This window comes from Eleginops maclovinus, chromosome 19 (genome assembly GCF_036324505.1).
Source record: "Eleginops maclovinus isolate JMC-PN-2008 ecotype Puerto Natales chromosome 19, JC_Emac_rtc_rv5, whole genome shotgun sequence".
In the NCBI taxonomy this organism is placed as follows: Eukaryota; Metazoa; Chordata; class Actinopteri; order Perciformes; family Eleginopidae; genus Eleginops; species Eleginops maclovinus.
The window spans coordinates 3,797,433-3,819,720 of record NC_086367.1 but is presented as its reverse complement, the minus strand read 5'-3'; the positions used below and the strand labels follow the sequence as shown (position 1 = coordinate 3,819,720).

Below are 22,288 nucleotides of genomic sequence, written 5' to 3'. Positions count from 1 at the left end.
TAGCATATAATCTGATGATACCATATAATCCTTTCTCACGATGGCGTGCATTAAAGCATGTTGAGAGCCTTTCATGTAGTGCCATTGCTCATCCACTAAGGATGACCCTATGATCTGTTTGTCTCTGTTTGTGAAATGATGAGATTTGTTGAACTTCAGACTTTAATGTGAAGACTTCAGGGTCTGGGTAGGGAGTGTGTTCGAGAGAAAATCCCTATGGAGGGAACACAGTGATTGTAGCCTTTGCAGACCATTTACATGCACTTAAACCTATATCACACACAACAAGACAGGTAACTCCCGAATAGCACAAAAGGGCCCCTTTAATGACTTCATATCCAAATGCTGGATATCTTCACCTAGAATGGTTATTTATAGAAGATTTATTTATTTTTCATATTAGCTAATAATCGGGGTCTGTAAAGTAACTAGTTACCGAGGCTGTCATATTAATGTGGTGGAGTATACAGTAAGACGTTGGCTTGTAAGTGAGTAGAAGTATAAAGCAGCAGGCCCTTCAACAGTGTTTCATTTGTCTGATATTTTATAGATGTTTTATCTTCAATTGTATATTTTCTACTCTACTAATGCCGGTTTATTTCTATTTTCAGATGTTTTACATTTTAGAATGCCACTGTTTTATTTCTTACAACTTATGTACAATGCCTTGTTTTGAATGCGGCTGCAACATAAAAAGAATCTTGGGATCAATAAAGTACATCTTTTCTGATCTTATCTTGATGAAATGGAATTACTTTACACATTTAGTACAGTACCTGAGTATATGTACTTTATTACATCCCACCACTGCACATGCCTGATATCAGACAGAATACACATACACACACACACACACACACACACACACACACACACACACACACACACACACACACACACACACACACACACACACACACACACACACACACACACACACACACACACACACACCTTGCTCGCTGTCAGGGGAAGAAGTGAGCTCACCGTTACCCGAAGGCTACTCAGACAGTGTATAGTTACACAGACCAAAACACACCGCTCATAATACATCAACTGCAACTCTAGAGCTGATGAGTACAGCGTCAACATGTTTAGTATCTAGACCAACTGAAGGGGGAGATGATATATTCTTTTTCATTTTGCCTGTTTAGTGTCTGAACATTTGACAATTGTGTATCATTAGTGTACATTTCGTAGGTTCGGGCAAAGCTGGAGACATTCTGTGTTTTCTTGTCAAAACTATATTTGATCAATCTCCTTTTGATTCATTCCATCAGTGTATGATGCAATGGAAGTGCAAAAGGTCTGTGACAGCTGTATCAGAACAAAGTATTAGATATACCAAAAGAACAAGAAGTACTCATAATGTAGTATGGAACATTTATACAAATGAGTTATTATATTATAGTTATTGAAGCATTAATGAGTTCATCACTTTGTTACTGCTGGTAAAGGTGTGGTTTATTTGAAATTGTATTACGTTGTACACTGCTGGGTAGTTTAATACTAACATAATAATGTAAAATACTATTGAAGTACTAAGTATTAATATACTAATAAAGTACCATACGTTTTTGTTACGTTCCAACACTGCATATAATGCCCCTTCTCCCATTCTTTAACAAAATGACATTGAAGTGTATTTAGATGCAGCCACTGGTACCCCTTTTCCACTCTCGCAGGATCGGTACGGTGCCGGCGCCTGATTGCAAACCATTTTTCTTTTTCCACTGTAGCAAAGCTTTGGGCCCCAAAAACTGGTTCCACTGGAGCACCAACTATTCACTCAGCCGGTACCGAGAACTGAGCGGCACATACGTGGAACACTTGGGTGGGAAATACTTAGCAACAAAAGTTCAATTCAAAGGCAGAACGTTTTTTCAAAAGCAGTAGCGTCAAGTACAAAAAAAAAAAGGCTAGAACGTGACCACACATATCTTAAAAAATGTCATGGAACATTAACTAAGCATACATGGGACATATAACTATTCTCCACTTTGAATGACTACCCGTTGGTTTGCTATCATTGCTTTTGTGAGTCTTTTTTAACAGCAGCATTAAAGTGTGCTTCACATAATACAATCCTTCATTGAAGGTGCTATGTTGCCAAACAATGTCAAATACAACTGAAAAAAAACCCCATACATTTTGGGTGAAATATGCATCAAGGGGTGTTACTGTTGAAACAGTCTAACAGTAAATTACTTATTTCAAGAAGCAGCTAGGACTCGCAAAGGTAGGTTGAACAGCGGTGGAACATGAGCAGCATACCACTCTAGCGGTAAGCTAAAGCCACTGAACTCTAGTGGCATACTAAAAGCCACAAGTATACAGTTGAAGTCATTATCGCAATTCAATCTGGCTTCGCAAGTTGAACCAACTCCAAATCAAACTAGCCCAGGAAAGCAACTAGAACAGAACCCAAACTCAGTAGAAGAGGTATGAGCAGCTCTTAAGACATAACTTGAAACTGAACCCTAAGGCTTAGGTTTGCAGAAAGCTGCACAGTCATTTCCTGCTCTGACCATATCATTAGTGGTGAATATTTAACAGCAGGCTTCACCTCGGAGACATGTTTCGAAGACTGTTGATTCAGTCAGGTAAGGTCAAGTCAATGATCACAAAAGCAAGAAAATGTTGAAGCCTAACAAACAACAACTGAGGAAGGAGGCATTTTACAATTCCTGTATAGACAATCAGCTTGGCGAAAATATAGAATATATAGATGGATGGAAATGAGAGTGCACACAAACATTCAAACCGGAGAAAGGTTCCTAACACGAAGAAGTAGAAAGGGTCAGGAGGAGAGGCTAAATCTCCTCTGGGGAAAACATCCAGATGTATACACCTGGAATAAGAGTCAGGGAATGTTAGCCTAGCTAAGCATAAAGACAGGAAGCAGGGGGAAACAGTCAACTGGCTTAATCTAGAACTAATTAACACTTTGTATTTAGTTTGTTAATGGTGAAGAGCAGGGTGCACTGACTCTGTGCATCCGGCTGGAGTCATGAAGTCTAATTGAGGTCTAATTCAAGTCTGTTACAATCATGGTGGTAGAGATAAAAAACCTTTTTCAGAGCTGGAGGCGCTTCACAGAAACGCTGGGTGGATGGAAAATGAATTTTCTTTTTTAAAACAGTCTTAATATTGTCTAATCTGAGATTGCTGCAACTGTTGATGGGATAATGTATGTCTGCTAACACTGGTATCTCACTTTAAAAAAAATCTATAAGCATCAAATCCTACTTATAGAGTGACCAAGAAATGAGTTCCAAACCTAGAAATAAGTTAGCATTTTAGCACTTCCAAGATCCTTCATCTTGACAAAAGCGGTTATTTGTTTAGGTTCTTGATCAAATTTCTGAAACAAGATTTTCAGGTTTTGTTGTGTTACATGAAAGACATCCGTGAACACCTTACCGGTGAAAAAAAGTGGCTAAATATTAAACATCATCACGCTGAACATTAGCCACCTTTAGCTTAGCGTTGGTAATCTAAAGATATGTGACCGTGAAAACTGTACACTACTGTATTACACAGAAAAGGGATATGCACATGTGTTACTACACAGAGAATGTGGTTTTATAGCCTTGTTATAGGTCATGTATACAGAGATGAATCTTCAAGCTTTCATCACAGTACATAACACCATTTGAAAATATATTATATATGGGATATGCAGTACACGTATATCTGACAGATTTTAATAAGTGAATGCATCATTTTGAATTTGATAGCTAAAACAAAATGCTTCACTGAGACTAAACTCAGAGAGTTTTAAAAAAATAAAATCTATTGTGAACAACCAACTAAATGTGGGAGATTTGAACTTGTTTTGACAAATCATTCAAGAATTGAGCTCAAGCAAATAAGAAATAAACACAATAACTTCTGCACATCAACTGTCCAAGTGTTTGGCTCCTTTAAGGTAGCCAATGGGTTATGTTACATATTAAGTGACTGCTTCGGGTTGTGTGTGGAGTGGGCGGGTCTTGAAGGGCCAGGCAGTATAAAGACAGTTTGACAGACAAGTGGGTCCATGTGCGTCAAAGATGGGTCAAGTTTTTCTGACAGAGGGTGCAACAAATTGTTGAAGCTATAAAGACTTCAGCCAGTTAGGGTTAGGGTTACTACAGGTGTGATGGAAACTTCTGAAGCAATGGAGAAGAAACTCAGAGAGACACTGGAGAGCAGGAACTTGATGGCAAAACACTGTTGGGTTTATTCAGAGTTACGGCCGGAGAATTGACAAGACATGTACTGTAGACACGAGTTGCCACAGTGGTTGCCAAACCAATTCTGAAGATCTCGACAATAGGAAGAGGTTTTAACTAGTTCCAAATGGATAATCAACATTCTTCCAACGCCAGACTAAACAAGCTCAGACAATACGTTTGACTTAAACTGTCCTCTAGGTCACAGATAAGGTGTTTACCGGAGCATCTGTGTCCAGATAAACTGGCGCTAGGTGTCCCTAAACAGTAAAGCCTTAGGTCAGCTTGAGCTTGTACCCACTGTGGGAACAACAAGGCTTTGGAAGCCCAGGCTGCGCCTCCTTAATGAAGATAACAGCACCTGCAAGGCCGTAGAGCCAGGTCAGAGGAGGACAGAGAGAAGAGATGCGAATGAGCTAAAGATTTACAAGCTTACACAAAATATTCCCTAACAGTTCCTCTCTTTTTATCAATTTTGATAACTTAATAAACCGTAATCTCATAATACATTTGTGTGGACTTGTAAAAATGACAGTCTTCAGAAAGGTTGTAGGCATTCTACTTCACATTGTTTTGCATCACAGTATCAACACATTCAAGATTGAAGCATTCAATCACAATGACTGACGCACCAGTCACAATAAAAACTACCTGCCAACAGTGTTTTGGAGCATCTTTAATAAAGCGCACTGATGAACATACATTAAATTCAGTTACATAATAACATGAGCATTTAAAGTTTTAATACGTTTAATCATTAATTATTTGTTGTCGTTTATCTTTATCAGATTATCATTAATCATTTTACTTATTTATTTACTTTAAAGCTATAAATCTATAAATCAAAACTGAGCCATAGTTGTTAGCTAGTCAGTATATCATTAACATTACTTAACTCAGGCTACAGTTAAAATCAATCAGTGCGTACATTGTAAGGCTGAAGTGCCACCTATGAATACAATTATGTTTATTTTGCTCAAAATAAAAAATCAAATCAATGCAGTTTCATTGCAGTCAAAGTCAAAGAAGTAAAGTTTATCAAATCAATGTCATTTCAAAATCTGAAAAGGATTTGTTAACAACAATCTCAAAAAGAAAACGCAAACCCTGGAAAGGAAGGATTAAGCATTCTTAAAACTTGAATTCATAGATAAATGTATCATTGTAAATGTTACAACTGATCTGTACCAAATTAACTCAATCAATTACTTTTTATTAGCAATATTTAGCCGAAAATGTATTTTGAAAGGCTTTGTGTTGATCTAATATTGAATATGGAATATCTATTTTTAAGATGATGTTTTTCTAACTGGAGGAACAATTATTCTGAGTCATTGTTATATAAATGATTACACATACATTAGTTTTAGTTTTCTAAGCTTACAATTCTATCCAGTACTTTAATTGTAGTTCTGTCTGTGCATAGAACGAGTAGTGTTGTTCAGTCTGATTTTTAGATGATATTAACATTATCTGTGATGTTAGAAATATCTTATCATTCAATATCTTATAATCAGAAAACATATTTTTATTTTGAAAGTGTAACCTAATCTGACAAAATATATTAATAACCACTATGTTTAGTCATTGGAAATATAGAAACAATCATTCATTGTACTTCTGGAATCTGTTCATTCAATTCAAAGTTCATCTTTGTACGAGAGCTGGAAAAATAAGAAGTCTCTCCGACTTGTTCTCCTCCTCTCTTTAGGAAGCCATTCTGAGTGTCTGGGGTGTAAAGGCATCCTGATACTGTGGATTAGCACTGAGGTGCTGATTGATTAAAACTCTTCTTCATCAGAGCGAAAGCCTTATTTCAACCCCCCCCCCCCAATTGCTCTTTTGTGTGGCTCATTCAATGAGCTCTGTAGTGGACCCCTCCAGTAACAGAGGCTCATCCGCCTCTATTCCTCCTGCTATCAATGGTGAGAGCAGTGCCACTGCGTATTTCACGTGGCGCATCCAGGTGTCCCCCCGTGATAAGAGAGGTTGGCAAAACAATATATTCCTCCAAGAAAACATGGATCCTCGTATTATAGAAGCCTCCGAACTGGTCTCTGAACCCGACCTCCGAATCCGACCTCCGAATCCGACCTCCGAACCCGACCTCGTCCTGCAGCGTTGTCTGCTGGAGCCCACCGAGCAGAATGTGAAGAGAAGAAACCCCTCTCATCTCGCCTCGGCCTCGTGCTTCCTTGCAGGTGGCACCCTTGGCCTTGGCCTTGAGAGCAGTCCTGGTTTTCGGCACTCCACCTGATAGGGATGTTTTCTGATAGATGACAACTCAAAGAATTGGATTAGCACATTATCATTGAATTCAGAAAGAGGACATGCCCCTCAGATTGCTATGGGAGCCTTCCTGACACATGCGCATGCATATTTAGAAAGTTTGTGTCAATCATTGAACATGCAAGAATCAAATACTATCAGTCCAGAGAAGATAAACGTTATTGCAGTTAAAGCTGAGCTAGTCACTGTGGAAACGCCTATTCTCAAAGACTATAAACGTTATATTCATTTACCATTTACCGTTTGATAAAGAGTATTAGTTACCAGAAAATAGATTTTCGCTTCCATAAAACATAGGTTTAACCAAATAGATGACTAAATATAATTGACTCTTCCCTCCCTTTTCTTACATATGTTACTCAGTGTGACATGTGAAATAATAACTCAGGAGTTGATTTAAACATGACATAGTTTAGCTAATGTACAATTGAGCAGCATCAGTATCACCTGTGTGCAGCTTATGTTACAAAGTCAATTGTGAGAAACAAATATTATGCAAAAATGGATTTAAGACCAGAGCATATCAGGAGGCAGAGCTGCATCCCCTTCACATCTGTCTTATTACTGATGGCACAGCATGGAGGATATTGGGTATCTGAGGGTGTCATTGCTGAGAAATTTAAACCCAAATTAAAACCCTAAATTTGAAAACCAGTTTGCATTACTCCATTTAACGTGACGTAACCTTAGGAAACAATAAGAGCTAATTGTGTTTGTAAGATGAGAATCTATAAATTGAAACGTTAGAGCTGAACAGAATGGTTGTATTGGAGCCTGACTTTCGTGCAATCTTCAATTTTACTGGGTGGAAGCAGTGTCTATAATGTGAGGAGCAAAACTACACATTAAGAGGCCCCTGACCTTAGGCCTGTTTTTATCAATACAAAGAAATATTAGGGTCATTAACAGCTCACCAATAATCAAGCAGGCATCATATGCATAGCAGTGTGAATAGCTTTAAAAAATAAAACCACTCTGCGGTAACGAGAGTCATGTATCTGAACCAAAATGCCCTAAGTGAAGCCGCTAGTCTCATCTGCCTGACCCAAGGGTGGTGCTGATGTGAGAGCGCAGCTTCCAAGTCTTTAAAGCAGATGTCATGCTTTCAGTTCATGGCCCAGTGGGGGGGAGCAGACCCATGTGGGATATTATCAACGGCTGTATTGTTCGTGTGCCTCCTGAGTCTTTGGAAGAAGCGTGGTTGAGGAGTGTCACCCTCTGTGGAAACAGGAAATGGTTGCCATTCTCGGACCAGACCCATGAATGTCATTGCAAGTAGAGCAGCATAGAAACTCTGAGACTCAGCCGGACCCTAGCAGGGGCAGAACTGAGCGTCTTACTGGGAAGTGGAGCTGTCCAAGGCCATAGACAAAATGGAACCACGTACTAACACAAAGGGACACAAGGTCATCAATGTCTCTCTTTACCTTTGGCCTATTTGTAAAATCGAAATATTAGAAAATAATGTTGAACCACTAATCCACCATCCTGAGAAATTTAGAGTCACTTTAAAGATTTACTTATGGACTGAAGTCAAACTCAAAATAACATTAGAACTAAAGTCAGTCAAAAAAATGGACTTGTGCGAATCAGAATCTAATCAATACACCATCTGAACCAGCTCTGCAGCGAAAGGGACAACAAGGATAGGTTCATTAGAGGAGCGTTAAGACATCTGAACATGCACACTTCTCCTAGTAGTGATTAGAGGACAGGTCTAATGTTTTGAACACAATTATCATGTAAAAGTCATTTATTCATATTATTTTATTATCCCATTTAATGTAAGAATTCATTTTGAATTAAAACTCTAAAGCAAACAAGAATAATCAATGTGGATAAGTAAATACTTATTTAAAGAACGTGGAGACCAGTTCAGCAGTCCCAACACCATACAGACACCCAGTGTTAAGGAATGTGAAAACTATGGTGTGTGTGTGTGTGTGTATGTGTGTGTGTGTGTGTGTGTGTGTGTGTGTGTGTGTGTGTGTGTGTGTGTGTGTGTGTGTGTGTGTGTGTGTGTGTGTGTGTGTGTTTTTTCACAGCTTGTCCGCACAAGGTTAAAACATTTGGGACAGCTATGAGAATGTGAAGTGCCTGTTATGAAGACACTTTGATGCTTAGACTAAACCAAAAGGAACATGGGTTGGAAAATGTACAATTTTTAACATGACTGTAAAATAATGAATTACATTTGACATGACTTTCTTTATTAGAATCAGATTTGGTTTAAGTAGAACATTTAAAAGTATTTGGCTCGCTACACAAAGTGATACTGATCTCTGTCTCTTTTGATTTGGAAGATTCATAAAAAGTTTAGGCCTGTGGAGAGGCCATTGGATAACAACAATTTTTCAAGAATTGGTGGATTCATTTAATGACAACAATAACATAAACACAAGATTGATAAAGTGCTTTTCCTACACTTAGTGACTTTATTTTATTTGTTATAATTGTTGATATGGTGCCGTTTATTTTGATCTACTGTTAAAATGTTGCACTCAAAAAACACACATATTGAAGTATATATATTAGAATATATTGATCCTTGTTTTTACCAGGGAGCTTAGAGCTTTAGTTGATTTCTTTTTTATAAGATTGGTTTCAGGAAACTTAAAGTATTCTCAATGATAAATTATAATTAACTCTCTGAATTAAATTAAAGTCTAAGGCGACCAAATGTGTTGATATGAGAAACAATTTCAAGCATTTTAATATATAAAAAGTTAAATTATATTCAAACTAATTGAACTTTAACTAATATTAATTATCTGATTCCAGTGGCCAGTTGGAACAGATAATCAACAAAGTTTTCATTTTGCAGCAACAGAGCAAAATGTTTCTACAGTGATTCCTATTCTGTCTGAATCTAGTTCTATCAGTTTTGATTCTGAATCTGTTCAATACATAAAGTCTATCATTATTACCATACAATATATAGACTAAGAATACATGAAAACTAAAATGATATAAAATTGACCTAGGACATATGACAGATTTTGCAACCCTGGTCTCCTCAGGCAGGTCGTACCACGACCAGCAGTGATGCCTCTGAGGCCCTCAGGGTGCAGGACGGGTCGAAGTTCTTTATAAAAGGTCACAAACATAACTGAGGACGAGGCCTCACAAGGCCTTAAAGTCAACACTAATGTCTTAAAACTGATTCTAAGAGCAATATAACCTAATTTTCTTCTTACATCTGGACTAATTTATTATTAGTGGTTACAAGTCATGCACGAGATGGCGGGTAGACAAACCAACATAAACCCCCAATACAAACAATCAGACAAACAAACATGAACTCTCAATAAACCACAGTGCGTCAGCAAGTTCACTCAGCTCAATTTGATTAAATGTAAGGTGTTTCAGCGGGGGCAGGGGTGGTCTCCAAGTGCGATACCACAATTTTTTCACACTCCTTGTATACAAGTAAGATAGGTCCCAGAAGAGCGTCCAAGAGCATTAACTAGCTTATCCTCTTGCGACCCACACTAACCTACACGCTAATGAGTGCTATGTCCCCCCGATCAGGAGACACAGACTTCTACCACCCAACAATCCTATTTCCAGCTCTATCCACTAGTGATCAAGTTCATAATCAACGATGAAACACACCTGATTTCAGAAACTCGCATGCCACCTCACACCAGTAACCAATTAGCCTATATTTTCATTTCTTCACCCCCAAGCTGCCCAACCCTCCAGCAAGTAGGAGCTGGGAAACAGTCAGGCGGTGCCTTTAGACCCCTCTGCCACGGGGGTGGTGGAGTGAGTAAGAGTTTGGGCCCAGGCTGTGCACTCCCTCCCAATGACACTTTCCAGGTATTTCAGAGTCTGTACAGTGTCTCACACCTCCGTAAATGAAAGCTGGAGCGGTGTCTAGGGAGGCGATATATGTGGATATCTCAAGCTGTTTCTCATAAACTGTTTGTGCTGATCGCTGAAACCACCATCATTTGGGATTTATAAACATTAGTTTAATAAACTGTCTTTGCAACCAGAAGTTTCACTTAATCTTACTCTGTTTATTAAGGTTTGTTTGAACAAGAGCTGTGTGTGTGTGAAAGGCACGTGTGCCCCCCGCAGCACACCCAGAGAAACTCGGCCAGGACAGAGTCCCCAGACACCGACCTCCTAGGCGTTAGAAAGCCTCAAATATCCAGTAGCCAAAATCAAACAAAGCAATTCTATACAGGTAATTTTAGGATACCATCAATCACAGATACTGGCAAGGCAATGTTCAAAAGCAAGAGTTTGAAATCACACTTACCAGCTCTGATGATGTGTTGGTATCCTGCCGACAACGCCAATTTGTGTTGGAAACTTCTGAAGCAATGGAGACGAAACTCAGAGAGACACTGGAGAGCAGGAACTTGATGGCAAAACACTGTTGGGTTTATTCGGAGATACGGCCGGAGAATTGACATGACAGTTACTATAGACACGAGTTGCCACAGCGGTTGCCAAACCAATTCTGAAGATCTCGACAATAGGAAGAGGTTTTAACTAGTTCCCAATGGATAATCAACATTCTTCAAACGCCAGACTAAACAAGCTCAGACAATACGTTTGACTTAAACTGTCATCTAGGTCACAGATAAGGTGTTTACCGGAGCATCTGTGTCCAGATAAACTGGCGCTAGCTGTCCCTAAACAATAAAGCCAATCTTAGGTCAGCTTGAGCTTGTACGAACTGTGGGAACAACAAGGCTTCGAAAGCCCAGGCTGCCCCTCCTTAATGAAGATAACAGCACCTGCAAGGCCGTAGAGCCAGGTCAGAGGAGGACAGAGAGAAGAGATGCAAATGAGCTAATGATTTACAAGCTTACACAAAATATTCCCCAACAACAGGGATCGAATGTTGAACAGAATTGAGAAGTCAAACTTGGGAGATCAGCGTCCATGGGAATGGTGCACTGACGGTTCTTGTTCTTCTGACGTTTGTCTTTAGACTTTTAGTTTCGTTGAGGGGAGCCAGTACATTGATTTACAGGCGTACAGAAAGGAATGGGCCAAACCAAAGGAATATGGACCCCATTTACCAACTGGTACTGTAATAAAAGAACATGCAGTGTTTCATCTGTTGGTTAAACAATGTGAGAAAGTTATTCAGGAGTCTAACAGATACCCCAAAGTTAGTGTTGCTCTTGCAGAAGCAAACAAAGCAGCAATCCAGGTTTCAGAGACAAGTCGCTGACTCCAGTGCTGGTGGACCTTACGGTAGGACAAAAGAAATATGACATTGGTGATCCCGGTGCCAATGACAGCAATACGATGATGCCCGTCACGGTCAAACATGATGATAGGCCCGCCGAAGCAAGGCAACAAAGAGATTTCTGCTCTGATGTCTCAGCTTTTGAAACAGAATCTGAGTGCTGTGGTTGTCTGGAGAGGCTGAAGGAGGACAGTGAGGATGAGTACTACACTGAGCAGAGGATCACAGAATGGGTTCTCCAAGTCAACTCCAGCCTCTTCTCAGCAGGAAACCACAAGCTAAAAAACTCAAAACCTGTGGAAGAGCAAGATGTAGCGACTATAAAATTCATGTACAGAGGTGACTGAACAGATATAGTATTGTTATTATTGACAAAATCATTTCAATAATTTTCCATCATGTGATTATCTCTTATATCAGGGGAAATCAAATAGTAACAGGACATCAAGTTTTAAAAAAAATATTACTAACGATGGACCTGCTAGTTTTTGTGAGAATTTACATCATAATTAAAATGACAGAGATATAGTTCCAACAAGATCTGAGGACAACAGTTGTTTTCAGTTTCAGATGACTAAACCTCTGCTTGGGTTAAGGTTCGGTGAAAAGATAATGGGGACTGCATTACATCAATAATTCTGTATCCTAATAAATAAGGAAAAATAGACTGAACTGTAGCACCCAATTTAAGGGACAGGGACAGATTTGTATTTGTAGTTGTAATCAGGTAAGTGAGAACACCAGTGGGTCATGTCTCTGTTTCGTCAGCTTTACCGGTGGCTCTAAATTTTAAATTGAGTTGTTGTTCTATAAGTTTATACAGTAAGTACTCTTAATATATTTTATGTATCCAAAGAAAATAAGGTAATCTCTATTTGTAGAAATGTTGAGTACACTAGGTTTGTATTCTTTCTCTTTGAGTCTGTTGTAGTATTTTGAAGCTGTGAAGTGTTGCACAATTTGAGTTTTCATTCATTTTAAGATTAACAGACAACTAAACTCTTTTCAAAATTATAAATTAACATACAGTAGGCTATATAAATTGACCAATCCGAAAAAGTCATTTTAAAATGCATCTTTGTTAGTGAATACCAAGCCAGACATCATAAATACACATTTATCCACAAAAGAGTTCAATTGCACTCTTTTACATGCCTTATTCTGATGATTAAGTTGAAAAAATAAATATAATACAATTAGTCCAAAAAAGACCCAACATAATCATTACTACTTATTTCACATATTAGCCATTTTGCCAAACTCTTTCTGACATTACAGGTCAAAGGACACTACACCCCAGCTCATAGGTGGAGCAGGATGTCCCGGTTACACAGCAGCCACCCCCATCACATGCTCCACGAGCAATTAGTAATGTTCTGCACTGGTGACATTTGAATGCATGTTGTGTTCAGCTCAGCATGCGGATTTCACACTTGGTCAGCACGTTCTGTCACACATCTACCACATGACACATTGTAGTTCTTCCTTACCATGTCATGTGACCAGGGTTTCCTTTAGCCTGTATTTACTGAAAACTGACCGGATAAATCAATTGGAGTTATATACAGCCTGGAAAAAGAGACCATTTCAGCATTATCATTTTCTCTTGTTTTATTTTGTATAGGTACGTCTTTTGAGTTAAATGATTTTTAAAATGTGTTGTATTCTATAAACTACTGGCATTTTTTTCTCTGTGTTGGAATTCAACAGACACTGGAATGGATGCCATACATGTAGAGATAAAGATTTAAGAAACATTTGGAGTGGTCTCTTAATTCTTTCCAGGCTGTATGTCTGATGAAAACAATTCCACCAAAGCAAAATTAGAAGCTGCTAAGTCTTAATAAGTGTGTTCAGCTAAATCAATTTTCAGGGGGCCGAACTGGCCGAGGAAGCCATCAAGTCGGCAGCAGCATGCCTTAATCAAAATATAATGAGCCAGACAGGCCTGCATATATTTTGGTTTGTAATGTTTAAATCTGTTTCAGTTTACCTGAAGAATAAGTAGTCCTAAAGCTGAGCGAAATTCTTTGTGTTCAGAGTAACGACAGAGTAATGATCATTTTCATTATTTGGCATTATGCCCTTTTGACAGGACTTAAAAAAACAACAACTTATTTTTGATAGAATATAAATGTACATGCCTTGATTATACTTGATAGGTGTCCTTTCAATCTGTTCAAGGTCAATAACACAAATAATATATGACTGGAATTTCTCCAATTTGTCCAGTGTCATAAACACGGCTGTTGCCAGCAATGGCTAAATTAGACTACTAAATGTCATCGAGCCGGATATGAGTCCACATTTAGGTTGTTACGCGCAGCCATTAGACTGTGATGTATTTAGTTTATAGTGGAAATATCTGTTTGAATTTGTGTCGAAGGGGCCCTTACGATGCTCAGTTCTGGGTCAGCATACAAAAAAACACCATCACTGCAGCACTCTGTGGCTACCCTGAAATTGAAGAAACCTTCTGCATGCATTAGGTGGCCTTTTTATTTTTTGGCCCCTATCCCTAAGACATCCTGAGACCACCGCTGCCCGTCCTGTACTGTGTTTGCAGCAAATAAAAGATCAAATGTCCCCTTAAAGCTAAATTAAACTAATCATTTTCACAGTAAAGCACAATTACTGCTTGTGGTATCCTTCTTTCAACAGAATTAGACAATATTTTTGGCAAAAGGGAGCACTGATTGATGACTGACCAGACACTATGATTCACAAATAGGTCACCTTTCTCCTTTTGGGGGGATTTCACACAGTACCAGTCTTGGTGTTGAATGCTCTACTAGAGATTTTTTAAGCCGTCCCAAAATCTTTACTTATTAATTGGAGGACGAGGACACCTTAAAGCAGAGGACATGCACGCTCACACACACACAGATCCGTCCTCCAGAGGTGGTGCAGCAGCAGCCCGCACACCACCTCACTGTTTCTATGTATGTGCCGGCACAGTGCAGACAGAGGTTGTAAACATGGCGGCGGACGGGATGGTGCTCACCAACCACGACCATCAGACCCGAGTGGGGATTCTGACGGGTAAGGATACTGTGTGATAAAATGCAATAAAATGCTTCTCTGTAGTGCACCTCTGAGGCGTTTTGCCGTAGGTTGCCTGTGCACGTCGGTGTCACGATACGAGCTGTCTTCGCCGCCGAGCTAGCTATCGTTAGCCACTATGCTAAGCTAACCGGTTTCGTTGACTTGTCATTGCTTTAACGTTAGCTGCCTGCCTTTTGACAGGTCGCACAGATGTGGGACTATTATGTAGCGACAATATTTACAATTCTATAGTGATGTTTATATCATATGTATTTGCATTTGAACATGGCTGTCATTTTCAGTTATGTACTATTAAGCTACACGACATTTAGTATTATATTTTAATCAGCGTCAAGTGAGACAGTAGGAAAAAGAAGAACACCTAGCGAAGACTTTCAAAACTAGGTGGCTATTCCTTGGCGAGCAAGTGCTGCAATGAGTTTTTAACTAAGATGTGTGCTTTTATTTTGAAGGCAAACCCACCGTACTTCCCGTTTTTCTGTGCTATATGTTGTCACCTTTACTTTATATTTTCAAGCAATGTAGCGATACCGAGCCTACATGAGCTGCATTATTCATGTCCCTTTGCAGATCCGCTATGTTGTCCGCTATTGGGGGTGCTTTTCATTAACATGTATTTATATGGTTCCTTTGACGGCCATTTCACATGGGTTTAATAGGTGGATATTTCTGTCAAATCAGAAATGCACATTTATTAACCATAAATCGTGCGTTTGGTAGCTATTAACAGCTAATTAGAAGGCAAGGCGCACTGCCCAAGCGAAATGAATTATGTGTAGGTTGTATTAGCAGCTTCGCTAATTAGCTCGGCTGATGTTCGCCTGTGAGCCGTGCGGAGGAGGACTGGGACCAGTTTACAGCCGTAGGACAGCCACCGGTCACCAGTAGCAATGCTTCTCCTTGCCAAAGCAGGGGAAGACGTGAGAAAAATGCTAAGAGGATACTCTCCAGCAGCTGCTCGGGAAGCCTGTCGTGCTTTTGATGAGCTAGCATCTCAGCTAGCCCAACAGCAGCTAACCCTGCCGTCCGTACAACCGAAACCTCCTGTCTCATGTTAACACACGTTACCCAATCATGTCATGTATGTGTGGTTCTACAAAATCATTTAACCCAGGAGTTAGGTTACGTTTAGGGTCAAATATGGGGTTAAAACAATAGACGTAAGGTTACATAAATGGAGCAAAAGGCGTCGAGAAGATGAATAAATAATGATATTTTGGTACTACTAGGGTAGTCACAGGCCGGTTGTTAAATCATCAGGCAAACCACAGATATGAGATGTTCCTCCTGTGGTTACTGGGCAGAAGGAGCCAGGTTAAAGCTGCACACTGTACGAGGAGTGCTAAATTTAGCTGAAATACTTTGGGAAATACTTCATACAGAGGCCGTGTTTTTACCAAAGAGCTCTGTGTCCAAAGGGGAAACCACTTAAAGGGCTAGTGTGTGGCATTTAGGGGGAGCGATTAGCAGGAATGAAATATGATATTTCTAGCTATTTTTATCATCAGTGTATGATTACATGAAACTGCAACACTAGATGCCGCTAAATCCTACACATCGAGCATGAAAGCTGGGTAGAGTTGATATTTTTAGTGGTGTCAACACATTCCATTATAAGATCCAAGCCAACAATGAATAGATCTAGGAATTAGGGTTGTGTATGTATCGAAAGCCTGGTCTATATTTTTTTTAATCAATTTAAGATACAACAAAGACATTAGGCTACATAGGAAAACCAAATAGAAAAATAGAAAAAAGGCAGCTCCTTGTGTGTTTTTTTTGGGGAGCATTGCCATTTATGTGCGACTACTCTGAGCAGTTGATGTTGAAAATATTTCAACTTTTTAGAAATGTGCAAATGACGACACTGTAGAAATGAAAGGAGATATAGGATATCTACCGACCAGTCAATGGATGTTGCTGCCGGTGAGAGTTGAACTTTATCGCCATATGTGCATTGTCCTGCTCACTCTAGAGCTCTCCGATTGAACTGGTAAAGCTCTTTCATATAAAGTTTAAGAGCAAGAATCAGCCGGTTAATGTTGAAAAATAATGTCAAAATTCAAACCGTGGGAATTTTCTGATTAAATACTTGGAGGAGACTCTGCTTAGTGCCTTTCTTTCAGATAAAGACGATATGTGGACGAAGGGCCTAAACAACCCTCGATGACGACCACTGTAGTTTACCTCAAGATGATCCGTCTGCGGTTTCAAAGTACAATGCAACATGCCTACTACATGATTCCTCTTGAAACACTGGCAGTTTTTGCACCAAAACTTCTTGGTTATTTTTAGGCTAAAAAGCACAGTATGAGGTTACGTTTGGGAAAAGATCATCGGTGTGTGATTAAATAAATATGTTAATCCCGGAATTTGGAAATCTCGAGTCGTGTCAGGTAGTAAGGTGGTTGTGAGTTGTAACCAATGAGACCGTTAATAGTCACTTCTCATTTATTTTCACTCAATCACACATAGACCGTCCTATACATTCTCACTAGCACACTAAATATCTGATAATCTGTAGCCAAAACAAAAATATGGAATGACATTCCCCCTGTCCGAGATGCCTTTGTGGAAAAACCACAGTGCTTAGCTGTTTCTGTAAATACGTTTCTTAAAAAATTATAAACACATCTTGGGGCATGCATTAAAAGTGAGTCCATAACACACAAGGTATAATTTCTACCGTTCAATATATGTTGTCTCCGTTCTGTCTGGCTCCCTGTTTATCTTTGGCTGATCTATAAAGTCAAACTATAATTTGCTATGGACAAATTAACTACAGCTCTGGAAAGAATTATGAGACCACTCCTAATTGTTCTTAAATCTTTATCTCTACATGTATGGCAGCCATCCAGTGTCTGTTGAATTTCAACACAGAGAAATGTTGTCAGTAGTTTATAGAATACAATAAAATAATAAAAATAAAATCATTTAACTCAAAGACATACCTATAAATAATAAAACAAGAGAAAATGATAATGCTGAAGTGGTCTCTTAATTTTTTCCGCAGCTGTATATCAGTTAGTACAATTTGCTATGAGGAACAGATGGTAAGATGCTTTTTTCAAAAATAAATACACCTCACTTTCTGGAGAACCTAGAAGTTTGAAATTACACAGGCAACAATAGCATATTTGGCACATTATTTCCCATCTCCTGCAATGTACTTTCAGCATCCTTTGGGTTTTCATAAACCCAGCATTACATATAAACATAACGTAATGGGGTTTTCTAACGACTCGACTTTCCTAAAAACTCAAATAAAACATGTCCGTATCCTTAATTGTAAATTACTAAGTGCCTGTTACATTGTTGGTTTTGGTCTTGTAATGGATGGTATAGAAAAAAGTTGTGTTTTGCCTCAAAATCTAGTTTGAGTGGATCTTATGTGGAAATAACAGAAATTGAATGTACGTTGTACTAAATTGTAAATACATCTAAAGGCTTAGGTGCCTCTAGCTAGTGTCAAAGCCATAAAACTTGACCAAAGTTACAAGATGAAGCTTAAAATATAATTAATTATTGAGAGATCGTTTACAAGTAAGTGACGCTTGTAATCTTCTTTCAGATAGGAGGGATGCAAGCAAAGCTCTAGTATCATTTAGGCTAGCTTTAATGAATTAAATCTTAAATAGGACATATTCTGCTCGTTTAGGTTCATGTTCGTATTTTGTTCCTCTACTGGGACATGTCTCCATGCTTTAATGTTCAAAAAGCTCTTTATTTTTCTCATACTACCTGAGCACTTCTTTTCACCCTCTGTCTAAAACCAGAGCCCGGTCTGCTCGATTCGTTAGCTGAGGGTCTCTCAGGCGGGTCAGGGGGAATGTGTGGGAGAGAAACTCCCTCTGGAGGAAACACAGGGATTTTAGCCTTTGCAGACCGTTTACATGCAGATAAACCTATACACAAACTACAGGAAAGGGAAACCCCCAAAGAGCATAATAAGGCCTCTTTTAAATGTCTCTTTAGTATCACATGGGGTTCTACTCTTTGAAGACTTCCCAATATGTAGTAAAACTGCATCATATTCATGCTGTTCTGTTCTGTCCCCTGGACTTCCCTTTCTCCAGTGAGTGACAGCTGCTTCAGGAACCTGGCTGAGGACCGGAGTGGAGTCAACCTGAAGGACCTGGTCCATGATCCCTCACTGTGAGTCTACATAAACAGCCTCAATACTAATGAATGCACACAGAAGAATTCATTTCATTCATTCATTCAAGAAGGCATTTCATTATTTATTTAGAAAAAAAACTAATAGTTCATCTTGTAATTAAATGTATGTAATAGAAAACACAAATACATGTATTTAGGTCTTCTTTGCAATTTTAATCAAGAAAACATTTAGGTTTTTACATTTATTAAACTCACTGTTGAACCTATGTGTAAGACTTTAGCACGGTTAACAATTATTTTTCTTGTCAGATATCTCCTTGTTTCAGCAATCCATGTAAGCTGAGATCAATGCTTATGATTTAATGTGATCACATAGAGTTAAACCTGCACAGTCTGCAAATGGGAACTTGGGAGTAGCCATTAAAATAACTCTGTGATATAGTATTTACAATAGCATCAGCTAGCGAGTTAGCTATATCATGCTAATAGGCAATATGTCGACTTCTGTGGTTATACTAGCCATTTTGAGTGTGAAGTATAGCAAAATGCAGTGCACGATGAGGATTGAGATGGAGCACTCATAACATTCCACATCACTAACGTTGCAAGCATCCATAACTCAAACATGTTTACTAAAGCAAGACAAGACATTTGTTATTTATGCATGGAACGCAACTGCCAGGCTCCATGTTGACATTTACCTCTGACCTACATTTGCTCATGTGTACATTAGCCTACTACTGCTGTGAGGTCATCCGTGTTCGCCTCCGGTTTTTCTTTTTTCCTCCAGATAACACCGTGAAGTAATCCTGTTAAGCCTATACTGTATGTTGAGATGCACGGACTGCATTCCAATTTTTTTAAATATCTGGCCCACTGATTTCTATTTGAACTCAATCTTACTAAAACAAATCTCAGTAACAGTACCGGTTTAATGGAGTAATAAGATACAAGTAATGTGAATAGCAATATGTCACACTTTATGTAAAATGTTTTACTTTTCTGGAAGAAAATATCAGAATCAGAATCACAAATACTTTATTCATCCCAAATTGGGAATTTTTTTCGTTACCGCAACAAAATACAATGAAGAATAGCAAAAAGATATGAGAAAAATAAGAAATATACAGATAGTAATGGAATATTAAATTAAAATATAATATACATGTACAATGTTAAGTGTAGTGTGCAGTATATCTATATAACACAGCTATTGTAATTTACATCAAAACCTCCAGACATAAAGTGTAACAGCCTGTGCGAAATTGGATGTAAATTGATGTATAACCGGTCATAAACTTATCAGATAGTCCACCAGTTTCCATCTCCAAAGGTAACAACTTACAAATATATTTTTGATTACATTTACAAATACTTTTAAAGGCATATCATTGTTTATTTCTTATACTTTTATTTAGAATGATAAATATTTTAAATCGTATGTAAAAAGGTTTTGAAGATGTATTTCTATGTGGATTTATTTTACATTGTATTTAACTATACATTTTTTCCTGTGCATTGAAACATAGTCATTTTAAATGGATTATTTTTAAAGGCCTTCTGTGTGCAAATATTATTTTTGAGAGAAATCTGACCCCCAATAGACTTTGGTCTGAACACAAACATTGACACGCAGTAAACACATGCATGTACCCTGCCATCACACTGACTCTATCTCTGTCTCGCCCTGCAGGCTGGGAGGAGTCATAGCAGCCTACAAGATCGTTCCGGATGAGATTGATGAAATCAAGGTACGTGTCTTTAATTTGAGCTCACCAGCAATCACATGAGTCTATATACAGAACAAACACAAAACAATATATAGTGAAAAAGTCTGGACTGTGCACACTTCTCTACTGACACTCAGAAATGTTTCAGTGTGTGCCAGAGCGCTGGATGAGAACAGTGGCAAATTCCTCCTGACATACATCCTGAATCTTTGCGCGTTTGGATAGTGTTTTCAGCATTTCTGGAACCATCAGTCTATCATCAAACACTCAGCCAGCTAAGCAGGACACAATACTCAGTCTAGATACCGACTGCTGGTTGTTTTTTATGTGCAGGTGTTTTTTAAAAGAATGAGATCATCAACCATAGATCACATGCTCACGTAAAAATGGCGGTAAGATACAATTTGACATTTTGCTCGGACTGATATAAAACTTTTCTTAAAGCTCTGTGTGTTATAGTATCAAAATATAACTAATAAATATAATGAATATTTAATATTTAAAAAGTGTAGACTCGAAATCCACAATGCCTTTTTTCAATTCATGAATAAAAGCTGGATCTAGAAATGCCTATTGGTATCTGTCAGAAAGATATCCGCAAATGCTATTCCCTTATTTGCAATCTAATGAATTGAGATACTCTTTTATGTTTCAAATGTTTTTGTTTATTCGCAGATTGTTTTTTTGTTTGCAAAACATTTTCATGTGTTTACTAGTGGATGTAGTTCTGTTTATACCCGGGGTATCCAAACTACGGCCAGGTGGCCAAATACGGCTGGTGGCCCAATGTTGCAGTATAATGGAATATGGCCCATACCAGAAACTTGTGCGTTTCTTATACTGTACTTCTTAATTACATATATGTATGTAAAAAATATACTGCACAGTATTCATGTGTTTATCAGCCCGATTTTCAAATATATTTCGTATTTTAAAGTTGAAAACATTTTCAAACAAATTAGCTGCTTTAAAAAAAAAAAGCACAGTAACTTATTAGTATAACAAGGTTGAAATATACCCTTCATATTTCCCCTTATTATAAGCAATCTGAGGCTTCTGTTTTAAGGAATGTGCTGCCAACTCAATAAATGAATCCCTCTGGAGAGCTGTGGTGTAGTTTGTTGGTTTTATTGAAGCATTTTCAAGTATCAACCATAAATAACCTAAATTTGATTGATTTTGCTAACCTCTAACTCAACTTATGAGGCATTACATATACCTCAGCTCTACTGAGGGGCCCTTCCTACCTTTTTCTGTATGTGGCCCTCAGTGAAAAATGTTTGGACAGCCCTGGTTTACACAAACAATACTGAAACCATACCAGCTGCCCACATTATTCCAAGAAAGACGATGCATGTTGTAGTGGTAAACTGTGTGTGTTTTCCTGTACAGGACACTCTTCTGGAGTGGTGCGATGAGCAGCAGCTGAACCTCATCCTCACCACTGGAGGAACTGGCTTTGCACCTCGAGATGTCACACCTGAGGTACAGAGCTACACTGCTAGGCTAACTTTGAATAATGAGGCCAATACAACAAGCATTAAGTCTCATAAGCCATTGTGCAGAATGAGTTCTTTTAGTTTTAGCTAATGTCAATGTTGATATTAATTAAGACCATAATATTTCTGCTTTTACTCAATTAAAGGATCTGA

General features: G+C 38.5%; 1 protein-coding gene across 1 annotated transcript in view; it reads left to right on the top strand.

Moving 5' to 3' along the window:
- The first annotated feature begins 14,680 nt into the window (after positions 1-14,680).
- gphna (gephyrin a) overlaps positions 14,681-22,288 on the top strand; it is a 30,227-nt gene continuing 22,619 nt past the window's right edge. Inside the window, exons 1-4 of the mRNA XM_063909176.1 lie at positions 14,681-14,763; positions 18,864-18,942; positions 20,600-20,657; positions 22,029-22,121. Of these exons, the coding sequence (XP_063765246.1) occupies positions 14,700-14,763; positions 18,864-18,942; positions 20,600-20,657; positions 22,029-22,121 (294 nt within the window). The 5' untranslated portion in view covers positions 14,681-14,699. The remainder of the gene's footprint in view (positions 14,764-18,863; positions 18,943-20,599; positions 20,658-22,028; positions 22,122-22,288) is intronic.